General features: G+C 33.0%; 1 protein-coding gene across 2 annotated transcripts in view; it reads left to right on the forward strand.

Annotated features, from left to right (window-relative positions):
• Positions 1 to 4,663: 4,663 nt before the first annotated feature.
• Positions 4,664 to 22,209, forward strand: part of LOC143064181 (serine/threonine-protein phosphatase 1 regulatory subunit 10-like) — a 28,558-nt gene continuing 11,012 nt past the window's right edge. For both annotated transcript variants that reach the window (XM_076236828.1, XM_076236830.1), the window contains exons 1-9: positions 4,664 to 5,071; positions 8,548 to 8,663; positions 15,128 to 15,225; positions 15,725 to 15,811; positions 16,049 to 16,233; positions 16,890 to 16,973; positions 17,221 to 17,775; positions 18,049 to 18,272; positions 18,774 to 18,915. In XM_076236828.1, the coding sequence (XP_076092943.1) occupies positions 8,661 to 8,663; positions 15,128 to 15,225; positions 15,725 to 15,811; positions 16,049 to 16,233; positions 16,890 to 16,973; positions 17,221 to 17,775; positions 18,049 to 18,272; positions 18,774 to 18,915 (1,378 nt within the window). In that variant the 5' untranslated portion in view covers positions 4,664 to 5,071; positions 8,548 to 8,660. The remainder of the gene's footprint in view (positions 5,072 to 8,547; positions 8,664 to 15,127; positions 15,226 to 15,724; positions 15,812 to 16,048; positions 16,234 to 16,889; positions 16,974 to 17,220; positions 17,776 to 18,048; positions 18,273 to 18,773; positions 18,916 to 22,209) is intronic.

A 22,209-nucleotide genomic window follows, 5' to 3' on the forward strand; every position in this document is an offset into this window, starting at 1 on the left:
ACTCTAGTAATTATTCTAAAACCAGTCAGTTGGCATACGGATTATGTTCTTCAGATATATTTTATGATGGCATGACTAACAGGAGGGATTATGCGTGATATTCATATGATATCATACGAGTTTAATTGAGGTCAGGAGTTGGCATGTCAGCAACTGCTAGTAGTCCTTTGTTAATTTGTGCATCATTGTTATTTTGTTTAGTTTCTTTTGTTACCTATTCTCGCATCGGACTCGGACTTCTTTGAAAACTGAGTTTCACTGTGCGTATTGCTGTTTGATTGTTTTTTTTTCTACATTGGCTAGAGGTTTAGGGGGAGGGTTGAAATTTTACAAGTTTACATTTTTGTTTACGGGATAACTAAAGCACGCCTCCGGTGCGGGATTTTCTCGCTATATTGAATATCCATGCATTGGTGGCCTTCGGCTGTTTATGCTCTTTGGTCGGGTTGTTGTCTCTTTGCCACATTCTCCATTTCCATTCTAAATGATTATATATGCCGTGCTTTCCAACCATTTTGTTTTAAAAGTACAGTAATTCAATGTTTGAATGAAAATGCAATTTGATTCAGTCAAACATGAATAAAACCGATTTGGTTACGTTTTTTTTTTCATGAGTTTCCTTGTTTTGTTTGTTTGTTTGTTTTTTTTTTTTTTTTTGGGGGGGGGGGGGGTATTTTTTTTAATAATAATATCTCTATGCGAACGAATAAAAGATCGGACCAAAGTTTTAAGCAAATGTGATGATATGATTAATCATCTAATGGCGGATTTAAAACAAGTTAAAGCAAACAAAGTTTGAACTGTTCACCTCGAACTTCAAGAGTTGCAGTGATCTATCTATATTTTTTGGCATATCTATCGGTTTTTCTATATTTGTTTAAAGATTGCATCCTACACTAGACCTGAAGGAGATTGAGGCGATCTCGAGTGGTCCATTTTTATTTTTTTTTTTTTTTCATTTTTCACGCCCAACCCCTCACCATCATTTAGGCAAAATCCCGAATCCGTCTTCATAGACTATCAACTTGATGAACGTCGATCGAGTAGCACGTTAGCTTTTAAAATGTACATCACTCAAACTTGTTATGCATATGATAAAAATAAATATAGCACCTCAAAAAGAAAGCATGGATTTATTGGTCTGACTGGAAGTTGTTGCATTTTTCTTACATTAAAAGAGGGACGAAAGATACCAAAGGGACAGTCAAACTCGTAAATCTAAATCAAACTGACAACGCCATGGCTAAAAATGAAAAAGACAAACAAACAACAGCACACACGACACAACATAGAAAACTAAAGAATAAACAACACGAACCCCACCAAAAAACTAGGGGTGATCTCAGGTGCTCCGGAAGGGTAAGCAGATCCTGCTCCACATGCGGCACCCGTCGTGTTGCTTATGTGATAACAAATCCGGTAAATAGTCTAATTCGGTAGGTCACATTCATGAAAGGGAAGGGGATTGTAGTTACGACGTAAGGAACATATCCGATATCATTTGTGAAACGGTTATTCCATAACGGTCAACCAACTCGTGATGGCGTCCGTAAAATTTACGAAGGGATGCTTTCAACTTCACCATTTGAACTCTTGGTTTAATAGCTTCCTTGTGAGCAGCAACCCTCTATCAAGAAAATCATGATAGGAAATGCAAGCACGGGAATATCGTATCAATTGGCAGATATATACCCCGTATGCAGGTGCTGCTGGAATGTTGCTACTTAGAAATGGAAAGTTCACAATTGGAAAGCTGAAATCATCTCTTTTGTCGTAAAGTTTTGTTTTCAACCGACTCTCATTGTCAATTTCTAGATGTAAGTCAAGATATGAGGCCGACTTAACTGTATCTGTAGTATCCTTTATCTCTAGCTCGATTGGATAGATGCGTTCCACATAGTCACCAAATTTTGAATTATTTAGTGAAAGAACATCATCTATATAGCGAAAAGTAGAGTTAAAGGATATTGCTTACTTCTTATCTTTCTTCCTAAGAAGTTCCTGCATGAAGTCAGCCTCATAATAATAAAGAAACAAGTCGGAAAGTAGAGGGGCACAGTTTGTTCCCATTGGTATGCTGACAGTCTGTTGAAAAACACGTCCTCCGAACGTAACAAATATGTTGTCAATCAAGAAATCAAGCATCTTGATAATATCAGTTCCAGAGAATTTTTTGTTCGAATCAGAGTGATCCTTTACAAAGTAGGATTTATCCCTCCCTAAGACAAGATACTTGTATCTACGTTGGCCATTCTTTTTTACGAAGCAAAGCAATAACAACTCTTTCAATTTGTCTTTTAGTTTGGAATGTGGAATACTAGTGTACAGAGTAGAAAAGTCAAATGTTTTAATACTGTTACAAGATGAAAGAGAGTTAGATTGTATGTACTCTAAAAGATCTTTGGAATTTTTAAGTATCCACATCTGATTCACGTCCCCTCTAGAATAGGCAGTTTCACAATAACTTTGAAGCCCGTCTTTGATTGCTGATAAAATAGATGTTAACAATTTAGAAAGAGGTTTCGTGGAGCACTTGGAAGACCCAGCAATATATCGTTGTTTGTAAGGACACTTATGTAGTTTGGGTATCCAATACAGTGATGGCAGATCCAGCTCTTCATCTTTGGTTGAAATTCCAAAGGAACACAGAACAGACCTAATATTATCCAGGATTTCCTCTTTGGTAAGTGTCGTGAGGGTATATGTTGAGTTTCCAAGTGAATTGTCAATACCTAATTCGTTTATCAAGCAGTTAATGTAATGAGTTTTACATACAAACACGATGTTGTTTGGGGCTTTATCTGCGGGGACAACAACATATTTGTCATGGAGGTAGGGTAGGTGTTTTGCAACATTTGGGTCCTTAAAGATTGACGTAGCATGGGCATTGATAGACCCATTCAGTTTCTTAACTCTGATTTGTATCAACGACCTCACTGCCTTAATCCATTCGGAAAGAGTGTCTACGTCTTCCGTCTCGCGCTTAGCCCATTGCCTGGCATAATCCTCAACTGAATCCATCAAAATTTTAAAGTTGTATTTCCAATTGATGGATTTAGGCTCACGATATTTCGGACCTTTCGATAGCACATTTCGTAGAGAAGTGTTATTAACAATGTTGAGGTCACCGGTAATAACGTGGCCAGCAGGATTATATGTGAATTGGGAACTAGCACAAGTGCAATCAGGAGGTTTAGACTTGAAGTCGTCAATATCGAGATCCTGCAAAACGTGTTTGTAATTGAAAATTTTAGTTGCAATAGGTTTGGTATAGGTATAAGAAATGCTGATTGGTACAGACTGGTCTTTGAAATAAGGAGGTATTTTCGATTGAACTAATTTATGATGAACGATATCGCCTAAGTTGACGCCATCGATACCTTTGTTGGCAAAGGAAAGATTAAGGAAATATCTTTTCTCTTTTTCATCTTTGCCAATGCGGACTGGCTTGAAAAGTCTGCCGGTGACTTACAATATCCGAAATTATAGCTGTAATTTTGTATTGGTTTGAATGAGGGTTTGTAACAGTGGATTCCAAACATAAATTGAACAGAGAATGAAGTTTTGAAAGAGGTAATGAATAAAGTTTCGTGCGAATGTGATGAATACCTAACGGCTTTTGTATAAATGGCAGCAAGTCATTAATAGATCGTGACATCATGCAGAGAAGGTGATGTATAATGACGATGACCATGACTGCGTCTATGTCGAGGAGTCGAGTTGAAAATATTCATCACATTCACCGAGTTACACGAAGAATTAGATATATATAGAATACCTATACCATCAATTTTGTCATTGCAACCATAAGGTGTCGCAGTTCCAAATAGACCGGTCTAAAATTTAGACTAAAAATTATATACTTATTCTTCTATTACTATAGTCAAATACGAACAAATTTCAATTTGGACAATTTACGATGTCAGTATCATCTTAAAAAAATGTAAATTAAATGATACGGTTGTGCAAATGCAGCAGTCCTTAAAAATTAAGGAACGACGTTGTAGGGGACGAAGTGCCATAGATTCTAACGGGCGATTCCATTCTTTTATCAGAAAGTGGGTGCATTCACTGACTATTTCGTTTCTTTAAATTGTAATTGTGAATAAAGCTATTTAATTTTTATGGCTAAAACTACCGATGTTATGGATGTAATGCGGAAAATACCATATATATAAAAGTAATAATAAAACACAACTGTTGAACAATATATTTCAGTTGCTCATATTTACAAGCTTCTCTTCCCTAATAAAACTATCAATGGAAGCTACCATATCATGGAGCTAGCAAGTCTGCAAAAAACAATGTTCAAACATCCAATATCATATTTATGCATATATCCGAGTAAGTTTCTAATGACCAAAATGATTAAACTGGGCATGCATTTACATGTTTAATTAAAATTTGTGTTTTATTATGCGTGACCCATATTCCTTATCCGGAACAGAGAACCGAAAGGGGTTTTTCAGTTTCGTATTTTTGTGAAAAGTAACCTTTACGTATATTGACACATATAATCTACTATTTCATTAGAAATTGAAACAAAAGCATCATTCAGAATAAATGTTATGTATTCCTAACTGTAAAAGAACGTAGTATATCAAAACATTTCACGATATTTAACCCCATAAAGTTCTCTGCAGCCAAGGCCTATCTCTGACGTCACAATCTACCTGCCAACTGTCACATTCGAGCGCAGTTTGCAGATATGAACTTTGAAACATAGTAGTTAAATATTTTACCAAAATTTTGATTTTTGCAAACTGTTTAGATTATAATTTCTTGCTTTAACGATTTACAACGCATAAAGGATCAGCATACGATACTTCAAAAGGAATAATCTACCGTTTATATCCTAAAACAGATCAGCATTTTTTTCTTGGCGAGGCTGTTATAACTCGCCACCGTTGACAGTTTACAGATTTTTTCTTTCATCTCGAACTCTACAAACCACTTATAAGTGGAACGTGATAATTCCACCTCTATCAGGGTTTTCATGGTAGATTTTAGGGGTTGTGACAGGGCTGAAATAAAGCTCGTGGACACCAGGAACAACACCATATTTATAAATGTAAGTTTAATCTTTGAAATATTGGAAATATAAGTTGTATTCATGTGTGTAAGAGTATGAAAGGTGTACATATTGAACTATATTTCGCCATAAATGGGTTTTGAGAGGAGAAAAGGGTCGGTAAAAAAAATTTCAACAATGATTCAAAATGGCGACCGATAGAATTCGGAACGAACTACTATATTTAGATTTAGTCACGTGACCACAATAAACAATAACACGTGTTCTTATAACGAAACTAACTTTGCAAAAGTTATGAGACACACAATTATTTGTTAATTATGCTATATATAACTTAATCTGATATCTTTATTAAGACCATTATGATCTTCAAAGACAAATAAAGATAAAATGCAGATAAAGATGATCAAAAATAGTTTAGAGTGAAAGAAATTTGATTGTTGAAAAAGAAAGCCAGAGGTGATCAGAGGTAATTCAAATCATTGGTCCATTATTAGCAGACAAATCAAATTTTTAATTATGATAATAGAAAACCATAGATTGATCAACACCTAGCCCAAATTCAGGTTCATTTGAAGGGTCAGTACCTAGTGACACCTATACAGTGATATTAGGTAAAATGCATTCAGTGATGAGGCATCCACTATCAAACAGTAAATTTAGCCCATAACAGTTACATCACCAAACCTGGAAGTTCCAGGACAAGGAATTAGTTAGACCATGCTTTATTTTGTGGAGACCAAACTAACATTGAAAAAAAAAAAAAAAAACTACTGAAAAACTAACAAATCCCTATGATACATGAATAAATGTATGTTACATGTAGATGATTATGAATGATGTACAAAATGTATGATCAGACAATTTTGACAGATGCTAAAATCCAGTATAAAATGGAAGAAGTGACCATGGAAATTTTTCCTTTTAATAAATAAATTAAAAAATAATATACACAATGTTTGTATTCATCAAATTAGGGCCCCAGGAAGGCATGTAACACACACACACACAATAAAATGCCACATCAGGGAAACTGACATGATGTTATCATGGTTATAGATATATTAATATATGCAACTAAAGGGTTTTAAATGTTATAAAATTTTATTTTAAACAGTAACATAAAAAACAATAACGAATGTTATGATGTTTTTACTATTTTCACTAAAATACAGCTGTCTCAGCGTTGAGGATTTGTAAGTGTACAAAATTAATTAATGTAAAATGTATGTACCGTGGGTTGAAATCACTTGTGGTTTTATTTCTGTGTTTATTTGTTTAAAAGAGTGATACTAAAGTACATCGTGACATTGTATTAGAACAAATTTAAGAAATGTATTTAAATTCATGTTAACATGGTTAAGGCAATCTTATATTCCTGTACGTGTATAAATTCTTTAATGTAATATATATTAAAGCTTTTTATTTTCATGGAAACTCAGAATTGTAAACCAAGGTTTAGAAATAATTCAACTATAAAGGGCAATCCATGAACCTACACTTTTCTTCTTCTAGGGCACATGGGAGGTTTATTTTCCCTGATAATTTCTAAAAGGTAGCTTGTGGGTAGAGGCTGAATAAAAATGAATAAAATTTGCTAAGAAGTAGCTTAGTTATATTGTGCTTTTTTTCAAAAATACATTAAAAAGTAGGGGTCACTAGGCTTTTTTTTTAATTGTCAGATTTTCTTTATAGATATATATGCATGAAAAAATTAACTTGTGTGACTTAAAGAAAACTCTACAAAAGAATTTCAAGTTTAGATGTGAGAAGATACATTTTGTAGCTCTTATAATGCTTTCAGAAAAGAAAAATTGGGATCCAAAGACTCATTTCTTGCTTCAAAACAAAATTAGTAAATTATACAACATTCCTTTATAAATGTTACATTTACTTAATTACCCCCCCCCCTTACATGGGAAATTTTACAAAAATTGAATCAATTTTTTTTTAAAACAGTCATATGCTGAGGTTTTAACATTCTTTTTAGTTATTTGAGCTTGGAAGATTCAAAGTGCCTTTTAATGCAGACACTTCTGATAAATTTCTGTAATAAGTACACTAGCAATATTAATAAGATGTGGTCACACAATTCTACAGTGTCATTGAGTCTCAACTCATGTGTGGCTTGTACCAATTAAAATTGAGAAAGGAGTGGATGTGATTTTTTTCATTTTCCATAACATATCTGATGAAAAACATATAGGCATTGTCAGATGAAGCAGCTACATTTCATTGAAATTTGAAGAGACCTCTAGATGATGTATTTTCCAAAGATGCATTCACCCACTAGCGACCTTGAATTAAATAGTTATATTGGATTGATGGTTCTGTACATTTTCATAAAGTCCTTTTTATAAATAAAAAAAATTGGGGTATTTTAAATGTTGCTTGGTATGTATAGTATTGCCCACATGCTAGTTTTAAGGGACATGGGTGTGTCTCATCCTAATTTGAATCCTTACTCAAATTGAACAGCACATTTTGCTTGAGATTTTTTTACTGCAAAAGTTCAATAGTAAATTTAAAAATGTGTCTATGATATTGAATGTCAAACACTGAAGAACTGAGACCAAACTACCCCCCCCCCTAAAAAAATTAATGATACATGGATATACATTTGTAAATAGGATAATTGCCAAAGTTTTAATGTTAACTAATGTTTTCCAAATTTTTACATTTATTCTAATTATTTAATTAACCTTATACAATGAGCTTGTTTGACTGCAGCTCATTTGATTAAAACCTGTGACATTTGGCTTGTTCCTTTTTTTTCCTCAATTCTTGATCAAAAAGTTCATCATATCCTTGGCTTAATTTGAGGAAGATAATAAACAGGCATACATTTATGCTCAATGCTAAAAATGGTGCAATACAAAAAAAAAGAACTAATAGCTCAAAAGGATAATATTGAAAAGGAAATGTTATTCAGGTTTTGGTTATTGTTTCAAAGATGACTTTAGCTACAATCTGTAACATTTTGAAACTAAAGAAGTAACCAAATCTAATGAATTGTGGCTCTCAGCTTCTACATAGATACATGTATAAGAAGTTGTGGAATGAGTGCCAATGAGACAATTCTCCATCCAAGTTACAATTTGTAAAAGTAAACCATAATAGGTCAAAGTATAGTTTTCAACAAGGAGCCTTGGCTCACACCATAAAGCAAGCTATACAGGGTCCTCAAAAATTGTTGTAAAACCATTACAACTGGTAAACCAAGTCTTTGACTAATCTATAGAAAAAATCAGAAGTGAGAAACCCGTATAAACCACACCAACAAAGGACAACTATTGAACATCTGACATGTGTAGGTACATGTATTGAACATTATTTGTCATTGTTTGTGGATTCAACAGAAATTTTGTTTATCTTGTGTCTTTATCTATGTGAACATGGTCATATATATATATATATATATATGTCATGTATGTATAATAAGATATGTTGAACACTTATATCACAGGATTAAAAACTGATTGGTTTGGTGATTACTTCTTCTGTTTTCATTTCAGATAATAAAGAAAAGTACCCAAATGAAAGACCAGTTAACCTTACAGAACTCTTTCGCCGTTTAAACCAGAACTACTTAAATTTTGACATAAATCAAAATTTATATAGATATAAAATGGTAATGCTTTTATCAAGGCATAGAAAAAATGCTTTGTAATTTTCAGATAATGTTCATGGCATACAACTTACAAGGATGATAATTTTAGAAAGCACACATAACCGGAGATGAATCAAGAATCGAAATTACACCACCAATATTAGCGATAGTTATGACATCTGATCGTCTTTTTTAGAACTTGCTGGGGCTAAGGGACATCAGAGGACAACCCATACTGAAAACATTAAAATTTCTTTACACATCATCAAAGGGCACCAAGTATCTGACTAGAAATACAGATTTTATCTCCTTAAAAAAAATTCATCTGTAGTACAAAAGTTGATTGGTGCAGTCATTGATTGATCACATGTCTGTCCCCCACAAAAAATCAATATCGAAACTGAATTAAAACACAGGCCTAAATTTAAAAAAAACTGGTACCTGGAAATAATATCATAATACATCAAAACAATTTCTTTCACACTATTATACTTATAGAAAATGTTTATAACTGAAATGGGGTTTTGCAAAATTTGAAGGTTTTTATATATATGGAATTCTAATTTTAAATTGAAAAGGTGTTTTTTTTTTAAAGAAATTTTGATCAACTAGGGTATGTTTTTTTTTGGCAATGATGCTAACAAAGTATCAGTGTGTGATTGGATCAGTTTAAGGGGAACATAGTTGTATGTCAATGATATTAAGAGAAACTTTTGAAAAGTTTTTCTTTAGATTGGTTTATAGGTAACCACTTGATAAGACACCAATATTTTGTAATGCAGTTGCATAAGCAAATGGCATTTTTAATTCCAAAGGGATTTTTGGCCTTGAATTTTCAGTCATGATTCATTGACTTTTCTTTTTTTTTGCTTAATAATCCTGATACAAAATATTAGTCCTGGCATCTATCATGAATTATTAACATGTTACATTATTGTCATTTTCAGTATACTATCAAAATTTCATACATGCCAGAAATATTTTTGTCAACAGTTAAAAGTGTTTTCTAAACCATCTTATGTACAAAAAACTGAACATTTGATGCCTGTCATTGCTTTTGTTTTTTTAATCTAAAAGGTTTTCTGTACTTTTGATTAATTGTCAACAATGAATGAGTAACTGATATAAAAAGGAGATAGTTTTACAGCAAATTCAAAAATATCTAATAGTGTGGCAAAGCATGACCAAGATGATCTTCTATTCGTTTGTATTTTGTGCCTTCATTTTAAAAAAGATTACTTATGAACAGTCATGTAAATATAATGGATGTTTTCATATCTATTCAAACTTTTTTTTAAACAAATATCTCTTTTAACTAGACATAATATAATTCCAAACATCATTTACAGCTGGTAGTCAACTATTTGGATCGGATGATCAACACATTTATCGTCATTCATGAGCTATTGGTAAAATGGGGTAGCATTGAACCTTTTAAAAATTCTTCAGTGTTTCTTTTGAACATAACAAATTTGATCAGTTTTTCTCCATTTCAAAGCTAAGACTTTTTATACGACCTCAAAAATTTTTGCGGTCATATATTGGTATCACGTCCTCCGAAGACGGATGGTTTCCGAATAATAACTTTAGTATAAGTAAATAGAAATCAATAAAATTTTAATACAATGTTTATAACCACAAAAGGAAGCTTGGGATTGATTTTGGGGGTTATGGTACCTAGGGTTTAGGAATTGGGGCCCAAAACAAGCATTTATCTGGTGTCAGGACAATAAGTTGTGTATAAGTATTTCAATTGTTCTGAAATTGTACCACAATACCATAAGTAGAAGGTTGGGATATATTTTAAGGGTTATGGGGCAAACAGTCTAAAAATAAAGGGCAAAAAGGGGCCAAAAACAAGCATTTTTGTAGTTTCAAGACAATAAATTGGAGTTATCTTTCTTTGTCCAGAATGGTTGTTGAATCGCCTAAAACCAATACTTTATGAAATCTTCTTTGAAAATTGGAGTTATCTTTCTTTGTCCAGAATAGTAGCTGAATCAACTTAAGTCAATGCTATATACAATATACAATGCGTCCAGAATAGTAGCTGAATCAACTTAAGTCAATGCTATATACAATATACAATGCAATATTCACTTCACTACCAACTGATAAATTAAAGCAATCTTTACCATTCTAGAGTTATGCCCCTTTACAAGTGGAAAAATTGAATTTTTTAGTTTCTGTTCTCTTAACTTAAGTTTGTCTTAACTAAATTTAAAGAAATGTGTATATAATGCTTATTACCTCTAAACTCAGTTTAAGTTTAATTTTTTGCAGCTTCACTTTTACAGTTCTAAAGTTATGTCCCTTTGTATTGTTATATGCTAGAGGGGGCATAGTCTGTCCCTTTGGACACTTTCCCCATTTATTTTTTTAGAAGTTACTTTTAATTAATATAATTTATATGACTATGACATTTTATATTTTAATATTTTATGATGTATTTAAATGAGTAGTTATTGTTACAAACTCCATTAGTATTTGAACTGAGATCATTTTTGGAAATTTTAAGTTCATTACTATTAGACCACATTCATTCTGTGTCAGAAACCTATGCTGTGTCAACTATTTAATCACAATCCCAATTCAGAGCTGTATCCAGCTTGAATGTTGTGTCCATACTTGCCCCAACCGTTCAGGGTTCGACCTCTGCAGTTGTATAAAGCTGCGCCCTGCGGAGCATCTGGTTCCAGGATGCTACCCTGCCAAAATTGAACCATTTCTTAGATAGCTGTGACCGAAGATAGAAAGACAAAATAGTCATATACAATCACAGATCCTGTGCCAAAACTGCTTATAAGGATCTAACAATGTGCTGCTCTACTTTGTTCTATAGACTTTCAGAATCCTCTGAATTTGTAATAATGATTCACTTAATCAAAAATTTGAAGTCTGAATTTTCATTGGCTGATGTAATAATTACCAGAATCTTATAAGCAAAGCAGGGACATATGCTTTGTGTTTAACCAGAATGGGTCATATAGAGTAAGACTGAATTTCTAATGGTAGGGCCTTGTTGTTTTAAAGTCTGATTCAGCACCATTGCATGTATGGCCATTAAGCCAGCAACTATCAATCCAGAGTCAGATTTTTTAGGGGGACATTTGGTTGCTTATATAGGGAATCGCTGAAGCAGGACTGGAGTGGGCCCCCACTTACGAAAATTCCTGGATCTGCCACTGCATATAAACAAGAAATTTGGCCCTTAAAAAAAAAAGATTAATTGAAAAAGTGTGAGGGGGGGGAGGGGTCATTATTGATAAAAAGGAATCCAATAATTTATTTTTGATGGATGAATATGATGGCAACAAAATCTCAAGTTTGATGAGTCAACTTTGAGTTTGAAAAAAAATAAATGCAAAAAGATCAAAACAATTTTTTAATGGAACAGGCTAGACACTGAAAATAATTGGATTTGGCATAGAACAAGGTGAGTGGTAAAGGCTCTCTTGTTCCTTCAGATTTTTTGGCTCACTTGGCATTGACATCACTTTGCATCTGTTCTCATTTTTCCTTAACTTTTCTGAAAGATTTGACAAACCTCTCTTTGGATTGAATCTATATGATGTTTGAATTCAAGTTTTTGATTACCATCTAGGATGATCAACCAACATATCCAATAGCTATGAGAAGGCTTGGGTGTCTAAGTCTAGTTTTTGGCTAATATCTCGCACAAATTGCAGCATTAAGAGACCAAGTTACAGGGTAAAAAAGTTCAGCACAATAAGTTTATTTCTACTCAGAAAAATATCTTGACCCAAAGTTTGTTGGTGTTTTATTTTTAAGCGATTCATAAAGATTATCAGTAAATTTCAAAATTTTCAGCATGGTACATTCTATCTGCCAGTTAAAGATCTATAGACACAAATAGATTTATCTATCCACCAAATCTTTGTTGGCAGTTATCAAAGATTTTTTTTAGAGCTAGGTTAGAAATGGGAAATGCAAAAATGATCAGCAGGACAAGAGTTATCTCGTCTGTTCTAAAAATTCAAAAATTGACCTGTTTTTGAATTTTCACTGAAATGTCAATTTTTTACTTTTTTGTCAATTTGTGTCTGTTATCTCTAACACTATATGGGCAACACACACAATAATTAGTATGTGCAATGGTTCCCATTAGCAGAATGGCTCTTTATTACTTTTGTAATGCAAAATTATTCTTTTCAAAATTTTGATAACTGGAAAAAATAGATAAAACAAACTACATGCCCAAATTGAAATTGCTGGTTCCACACCATTTGGTTCATAGAGTTTACTACTTTGGATTATCTCCCCTTGGCTGTAACAAATTCATTTCTCATCTTGAAAATATGTTGAAATTTTTTTTTTTATCTTGACAATTATTTTTTTTTTCAAAATAAAAGTAAGAATTATGGCAGTATAATATGCAGATACATGATAAAAGAGGTAGGTGACAAGCAAGTTCGTATGCCATGAACATTATCAACATTATTGATAGAATTATTAAAAAAAGCATTGTTAGGATAATGTCATTTTATAAGGATGAACTGCAAACGCGTATGTAGTGTTGTGTTCCAAAGGTAAAGTATTGACAGTTTATTAAATAAGAAAAAAAGATGACATAATGAAATGCAGAGGATATAATCCCTTTAATTTTAAATACTTGGTGCGGTAACTGTACATGTAGATATAAAAATGAGACTTTCATTTTCTGTAGACTTCTCACAAAATTTTAAAATATTTTAGCCAATATTGGAACTCAGTGAAAATGGAAGTCTCATTTGGAAAAAAATATATGAAAAAAGCAGACGCATCTCTATAAGCTATCTGGGATAAAGATAGCAAAATAATCACATGTACCATTAAATCTAAAAAAATATATGTAATTTAGGGCCAAATAAACTAGTTGTCAAATGAGCTATATTTTTGGGTTATTTCAACAAGGCAAATTGAGTCGAGATTTAAGAGACTTGCAGTAAATTGCACCATAAGAATAAATTTAAACATGGGATTTATAGCTAAAGGTCCAGTCTGTTTCAATTCTATCTAACCTCGCACAAAAAAAGTTGGTAGGAAAAAGAATGGTGGGTTGCCTGCCTCCACAGAAATAATACATGCATAGATCTTTTTTCAATTTAAGTTTTGCATGGAATTTTTTAGTTGATAAAATGATAGTGGAGGGTATAATAAGTGAACAATCAATATTATCTGAAAAGTAAGAGTTGGCCAAGCAGATGCAGGATGAAGGAAGTTAAGGCTCTCTAAATAAAATGAGTAATTATTGCAATTGAGGCTAAAAGAGCATATCAATGATGGACTATTTTTGGGTACTTGTGTTATTTTATTTCGGATCTGCAGAACAAAGTTTCCAAATAAGACTAAAAATAGATCATTTGATGGGTTAAATGAGAGAACCAATATAAATTGGAAGTAATTCACATATGGGAATGTTTAATTTATATTTTACACTATAAGGAATTTTCTAATGACCAGTTGGTTTAATTATCGCTTTTATATCTGACCTTTTAGTATGGTAACCACATTTAAAGTGAGAATGACTCGAGAGCATGCAACTACCTAGTTGTACTATTGCTATTCTAGATACAAGTCTTTGGCTAGCATGCAAGCTGTTATTGTAAACAATGAAGGGGTGGGTTGATTTATTGACAAGAAGAAGAATATGGAGAAAGCTGTGCTCCATATATCTTGCAAGTAGGACTACAAACTTCATTAAATGCCTTACAAGAAAGGCAATTCTCCAACTCAAATGTCACAATTAGCATAGGAGGATCCTTGGTGTGGAAAATTTGGTTGATTATAAAGGGAATCACGGGAGCTTTCCCCCTGTAATGGAAAGTTCTGGATCGGCCACTGTCTATCTTGGGAGTTGACTTGTTTTAAGGGTTATAAACTTAATTAGTGTAGAATATTATCAGATTTGAGATGTGCCTTTTGCAATTGTTAATAATACATACAAAAATAAATAGGAATAACCAAAGATAACAGTACATTAGATAACACAACACTATCATTAGGGAAAAAAGACTCCTAAACAATACAAATTATTGTGCATCTAGACCTAAGCTTCTTCAACCCTAGTCTATTAAGACCATATTTCATTATATATAATCTGCAACTAGCAGGAAAATTGCAGTTGTTGAGTATTGCCTCTCGGTGAAAGCATAAAAAAAACTGAAACAGGATTCCTTACCAAAACATATTTGATATGTCTGTGGTTATTAATTTCACGCTCATTGTTCAAAGGAAACCAAAAGACTTGTACAATTAAAAAACTATGATTAATGGGATATAGTTACTTCTTGTATCAGTGTTATTTTGTAGTGTTTCCAACCAAACTACAACATGAATAATGTAATATTTTCCATTTGAGTTTTTATAGACAAAGGTACCTCATTGAAATTTTCATTAACTAGATCAATTTTTTTTAACAGATTATGTTTAGAGATTATAAAATATATTTAGTCAATAGAATTTTAACATTTGCTTATTTTCAGCCTCCTATAGATCCACTACAATTATTGAGAGCATTAGCAACTCTTCTGACCTCAGAAGGTGGAATCAAAGGTCCCGCTGAATCCACCCGGATTTGTGGGTAGGTTATTTGGTTTCATTAATTATTCTATCCATGATTTCATTCTGATTATTCAGAATATGTAAAATATAAGTTTAAAGCAAAGCCTATACTTCAAAATAAGTTTCTTGCAAGACTGCCTTTCAAACCTTCTTTGAGTATAACTGTGCTTACTAACTAAGGAAAAAGTGTGATTCAAAAGACAGTCTTTTAAAAGAGTTCAACTAATTGTTTTCAGCATTTCAAACACGGGCGGATTTAGGGGGGGGGGGGGGCTTGGGCCCCCCCTTTTTGGGAAAATATTTGGTTGCTTATATAGGGAATCACTGAAGCGTGACTGGAGGGTGCCCCCTCTTAGGTCAGGCAGTGGGCCCCCACTTATGAAAAGTTCTGGATCCGCCACTGTTTCAAATGTGTTAACTGTAAAAAATGTGAACAAAGCACTTTGGTTAAAAATGCAATAGAAAATCATGTTTTCACCTTTAAAAACTAGAATATCATAAATAATGTTTATTTACAGGTTGATGAAAGAGGCATCAAAGTTGGTCAGTAGATGTATTTATATTAACATTTTGAAAGCCACACAATCCCAGGAAGCTTTGGAGAAGTAAGTTTTTGCATCATTATTTATTGTACAGAAAAGGAATTTAGAAGAGCTTTGATAATTTTTATGTCTTTCAGTATAATGTAAAAGAGCATTAATTATATTTTTGTTTGTTTCCCAGCAAATAGTGCTATTGAATAATTATGTTAGTTGAATGTTGAGGATTATTGTGTGAAAAGGTAGATGTTTTATTCTTATACATGTAACAATTGTTGAAGATTTATTTTGCATTCTTTACAGATTCATTGAAGATGGGGGATGGGATGTATTGAATCTTTGGCTGTCAGATTTTAAAGAAATTGACAATCCACAGCTGTTAACAGAAATATTGAAAGTTTACAAAGACCTTCCTGTTACTGTAGATTTACTGAAAAAAAATAGTGCTGCAAAAACAATCAAACAACTTGGAAAGTCAGACCACGAAGGTAAAGAATTTATTTATAGAAGTTATTTACACTTTGTTAGGTTATTTCTGATTGCAGTATATTAGGCTGACGTTAGCTAAAACCCAAGTTCAAATGTTTTTAGCTCAAATACGAGGTAAAATATAAAAATTCTGAAATGTGGTGTAATTGCAAATGAGACAACTCTCCACAAGTATCCTTATGACATAGAAGTTAACAAAAAGATCACTGTACTGGATTCAACAAGAAGCAAAAGCAATAGCTCATTGTAAGCTATAAAAGGCTTTGAAATGACAAATGTAAAGCAATTCCAACAAGTAAACAAACGACCTGATTAGTGTGATATACAGCAACAAACCACTGAATATCAGTCCCACGACTTGGTACAAACCTTTATTTGTTTTTAGAAAAAAATATTTGAAGCTCACTTTTGAAAAGTGATGTTGAAATGGAGTTCTGTTAATATCAAGTGAAATACTTATCTGATCTCACTTATAAAAATGCTTCCTATTGTGACACTAGGCTGATATTTTACAGTGTCACGATGTAAAAAACCCTAATAATATGTACTTATCAAAGGGTACAGTTAAACTGCAAATAAGTGTAGATTGTATATCTAATCCATCTTTTTGCTTTTATGTACCATTTATGTAAAAAGAAAAATGATTATTTTGTAGGTATCAAAATTTTGTCAACCGAAATAGTTGATAAATGGATGAAAAAAGTGAGAGAACGAAGTATAGCAGAAGGTACAGATGGTGGTAAGTTAACCCAGCTCTTGACTATTTAATATTGTCTGAAACTTGCTTAATTTTATCTGTAGAATTAGTTGGTATTGATAGCAGGTTTTTTTATTTGTTTAAAAAAATGATTTCAAGTCTGAATTTAGTATTTTGATATGTACATGTATATGTTAAGCTTTTTGGGTTAATAGATTTCACTTACTTGTGATCAGTATTTGCATATTTTTTTTAATTACAGTTATAGTCGTATTCATTATACTTTTAGATAAAGCAAAGAAAAAGAAAAGTAGTAAAGATTCAAAGGAAGAAAAGAAAGACAAAGAGAAAAGTAAATCAGACAGTAAAAGTAGATCTGAAGATTCTAAAAATAAATCTGATGTGTCTAAAAGTAAATCTGAAAAATCAGATAAAGTGAAAGTTGAAAATGAAGAATCAGAAATAGTAAAAGGAAGAGTAATAGAAACTCCAGGAAATGGATTAAAAATTCACATCAAGTTAGAACGAAGTGATAACGAGAAAAAAGACTCTAGTGATAGTAAAAAGAGGGCATCAACAATGAAACGTCTTCCTGGTCGGTTTAGATCAACTGGCCTTGAAGAGGAACTTGTATTGCCACAGAAAAAAATAAACAATGCTGAACCTAGTTCAAAACGACCAGGTTCTGACCAAAAACCAAAAGATGAAGAACCACCTGAAAAGAAGTCACGACTTCAAATTTCTACATCCCTAGCTGCTACAGCAACCACCAGTACATCTATATCATCACCAACCAATACATCACCAACTGATTTAAAGGCCATTCCAAATGCCAAAGGCAAAGGTAGGTAGAATATATATACAAAATTACAAAACCAATAAAAGTTACCTAGAAAAAAATCAAAGGCGGAGATCTATATTACCATTCTTTGTCATGTAGCCAAATTCTGTAATAAAAAAAAAAATATTGTTATATATCTCTTCATAAGTAAATTAGAATAAATGAAGTGAAATTATATTTTTTCATAATCACATTAAATCTCTTTGTTTTTGCCATTCATCAAAATGCAGGAAAGTTTTACTGACTTCAATATTAAATAAAACAATTTGTATACAGGTCATGAAATCCATGAAAGTAGTATATTTATGGACATGATAACTAGAGGCTCTACAGAAAGACAACCAGGACCTATGAGAAGGAAGAAAAAACTGCCTTCAGTCAATGGAAACTCTACCATTACCCCTGTCAAGTCTACTCCGACATCAACAACACCAACGACGCCCACAACACCACCATCTCCAGCAACTGTTACAGCGAGATCTCTACCTTCAGTTCCTTCAGTAAGACAATTATCTATGTACACATACACTTATCAACTCTTTAAAGGTCTATCTGAAGAGAAGTCTGTCCTTCAGAAAACAGTTTCATCTGATATAAAAGAGGATTGTATGGTAATCCAAGCACTTACCAGAGGCCACTTCCTCTTTAAGGTCATATTATCTGTGCTATAATGTGGTCTTAAGAATGACACTGTCTATAAATGCCTCAATAAAAATTGGTTAAATTGTTATACCGAGATACACAAAGTAATGAATTAAAATAAAATAAATGTAATATCAGGTTGTTCATGAATTAATGTAAAATTTGTAAAGATATTTTCTCTGGTGTTTCAATTCAAAACTAAGATAACAGATTCATATTTTCATATTTTAAAAAAGAATGTTCAGGAAAAAAAATCTTTATCTACCAACACTATGATTTTATGGCACTGACTAACATTTTTTTTGTTCATGGACTTAAGTGCCTTATATCTGAATCCTTACAACTAGTTGTTGTTTCAGTTTTACAAAGATACTTTAGAAGAAAATAATGATGAAACAGAGAAATCATCAGAAAAAGAGAAAAGTCCTTCCCCGACAGAAGAAATAGAAAATAAAGAAACACCTCAAGATGTAGAAATGAAAGAACCTTCCGAAGATGGAGGTAAGACATGTTGATATCATACAGTACATTTACTTATTTCACAGTAAGGTGTCAGTTTTATCTATCTTACATATACATTATTTGGTCATTCCTCACGAATGTAGTGTTTCCTGTACATGTAAGAAATAAACAATGAAATTTGAATATGATATATGATTTTTATGCCCCATTTATGGGCATTATGTTTTCAGGTCTGTGTGTTCGTCCGTCAGTCTGTCCCATTTCAGGTTAAAGTTTTTGGTCGAGGTAGTTTTTGATGAAGTTGAAGTCCAATCAACTTGAAACTTAAATGTAGAAAGTCAACAACAACATTTGAGGGACTGCTGCATAAAATTTATTGATCGACATGTTTCGGTGCCTAGGGCACCGTCATCAGGATACAAATAATACATTTGAACATGCTTAAGTATACAATCGGGTTGTCTTATGACGACGTCATAGTATAATAGTTGTTATGAAAGAGGAAGTGAAAGTGAAAGTATAAATAGAAAATGTATAAATAGATTGTCAACATAAAAATGAAAGTAAATTAAAATTGTTTGTGTATCAACTCTGTGTTGTTAATGTCTTAACTAAAAATGTTGTATATTGAGTGTACAAACACATGTCTGTCCCACAGTTCTTCCGGTAGCTCATCTAAACAGATAGTATCATCACTGTTGCTGGTTGTCAGGTCTATGTGGTCTTCTTGAGTAAGGTCCATGACATAACCGTAATCGTTTGTTATGTATTTCGGAATGTTTTTTGGAATAGAAGTGTCGGAATCTGAAAGGTATAAGTCCTGTTCCAATGTACTTGTTGATGGTTTTTTGTATTCATGCGGTGATTTTCCTGCTTTTATCCTGAATATAGGGGTTTTCCCGTTCCATTCTTTTTTCTGGACGGCTTCAAAGGGGGGTCTCCATTTTTTTACTGCTTTCGCCATTTCCCGAGGATTTTGTATGAAACTGTTGTAATCTTCTTTGGCCTTATCTGGATGTTTTGATTTCAGATGTGTGATGGCATTTGATTTCCTAGTGAAAGTAGCAACACAATGTTTGCATTCAAACATTGTCGCGACTGGTTCGTGAAGTTCTTTGTGGTGTCTTCTTAATGTTGAAATACTGCAGAATGTTTTCGGGCATTTTTTGCAATTAAATCATCTTGTGAAAATTCCGGTTGTTTCTTTTCTTTTGGTTATTTTCGTGTTAGCCATATCGTCTGTTCATTCCCCAGGGCTCGGTACTTCCAAATCTGTGTATTAGAGCTTCTTCCGTTCTAAGTCTGACGTTTATGTTTTGTTCTGTGGTTGTTATGCCTGTTATGGTGACGTCGTGCTTATTGTGACCATTTGAGGTGAAATGTTTCGAGACTGGTTTTGTATTATTCTCAGTGTTGATGTCCTGTAAATGTCCCCTAAATCTTTCTTTTAAACTATTTCCCGTTTGACCAATGTATTGTTTTTTACATTTTTTGCATTCTATTAAATACACCACACTTTCTGTGTTGCATGTAATTTCGTGTTTAATATCTATTTGGTAACTGTTCACGGTACTTTTTGCACTTATTGCGGTTTTCATTAGTCTGCAGAGATAGCAATTCTTTCCGCAGGGGTGGCTACCCTTGCGGGTTTCTTTGCGTACGATTTCGGTTTTCACTAGTATTTGTTTGATTGATAAGGATCGTCTATATGAGACAATGAATTTCTGTGTAGAGAGGGTTTGTGTTTCAGGAGTTCTTTTGAGGATATCTTTCCTCTGGTTGATGGTGCCGTTAATATTTTTTATTTTCGGATGGTAGTTAATTACTAATGGAATTATATCTGGCTTCACAGGTTGGTCAGTTTCTTTTGGTTTTAACAGATCATTTCGGTTTAAGGACTTTGCTTTTGAGATTTCAGATTCGACAACCTGACGGGGGTAGCCCCGAGTCAGGAAATGTTCTTTCATAAGGTTTGTGTGGAATTCGAAATCATTTATTTCTGTACAAATACGTCTTATTCTCAGTGCTTGACTAAATGGAATACTTTCTTTTTGGTGTTTCGGGTGGCATGAGTTGTAGTGTAAGTATAGGTGCGCATCTGTTGGTTTTGTGTATAGAGTTGTATGGAGTTTTCCTTGGTTGTTAACTACCGTTGTATCTAGGAAATCGACTTTTTCTTCACTTATGTGGCTTGTGAATTTTATACTTGGATGGAATTGGTTGAGGGCACTGATGAAGGAATCAAGATCCTTGCGTGTATGTGGCCATATGAAAAATATGTCGTCTATATATCTCCACCATACATAACAAACGATTACGGTTATGTCATGGACCTTACTCAAGAAGACCACATAGACCTGACAACCAGCAGCAGTGATGATACTATCTGTTTAGATGAGCTACCGGAAGAACTGTGGGACAGACATGTGTTTGTACACTCAATATACAACATTTTTAGTTAAGACATTAACAACACAGAGTTGATACACAAACAATTTTAATTTACTTTCATTTTTATGTTGACAATCTATTTATACATTTTCTATTTATACTTTCACTTTCACTTCCTCTTTCATAACAACTATTATACTATGACGTCGTCATAAGACAACCCGATTGTATACTTAAGCATGTTCAAATGTATTATTTGTATCCTGATGACGGTGCCCTAGGCACCGAAACATGTCGATCAATAAATTTTATGCAGCAGTCCCTCAAGTGTTGTTGTTATAAGACTTTCTACATTTTTGTGTTTTATCATAACGACCCTGCATACCCGAGGTATCCACTTCAGGGACTCTAACTTACTACAGACTTACCAGGCGTTGGTTCACTTTCGTTTGTAACTTGAAACTTAGTATACATGTTTCCTATGATATGATCTTTCTAATTTTAATGCCAAATTAGGGTTATTACCCCATTTTTATCAGTCCACTGAACATAGAAAATGATAGTGCGGATTGGGCATCCGTGTACTGGGGACACATTCTTGTTTCATTTGATATAACAAATATAAAAAAAAGTTATGAATAAATATTAATGTTACTAGAACACACCCGTGATATCGCGGATCCGTGACTGAATTAAAGTATATAACTATGCGCAAGCCTTATCTTAGTATTAGTACTGTCATCTGATAAAGTCATGCCGATTATAAGATACACAATTTTCTCTGCTTTCAAATCTTTCTGTTTGAACCCGTCGAACTGGAACTTATCAATTATTGGTAATATTAATTATTTGGAAAACAAAAGGTCCTGGAATGGAGTATTTTTTAATCAACAGCATTGTCCTATATTAGTTATAAATAAAGTTGAATTCTTTGATTCGCTG

The sequence above is a fragment of the Mytilus galloprovincialis genome, chromosome 2 (genome assembly GCF_965363235.1).
Source record: "Mytilus galloprovincialis chromosome 2, xbMytGall1.hap1.1, whole genome shotgun sequence".
Taxonomy (NCBI): domain Eukaryota; kingdom Metazoa; phylum Mollusca; class Bivalvia; order Mytilida; family Mytilidae; genus Mytilus; species Mytilus galloprovincialis.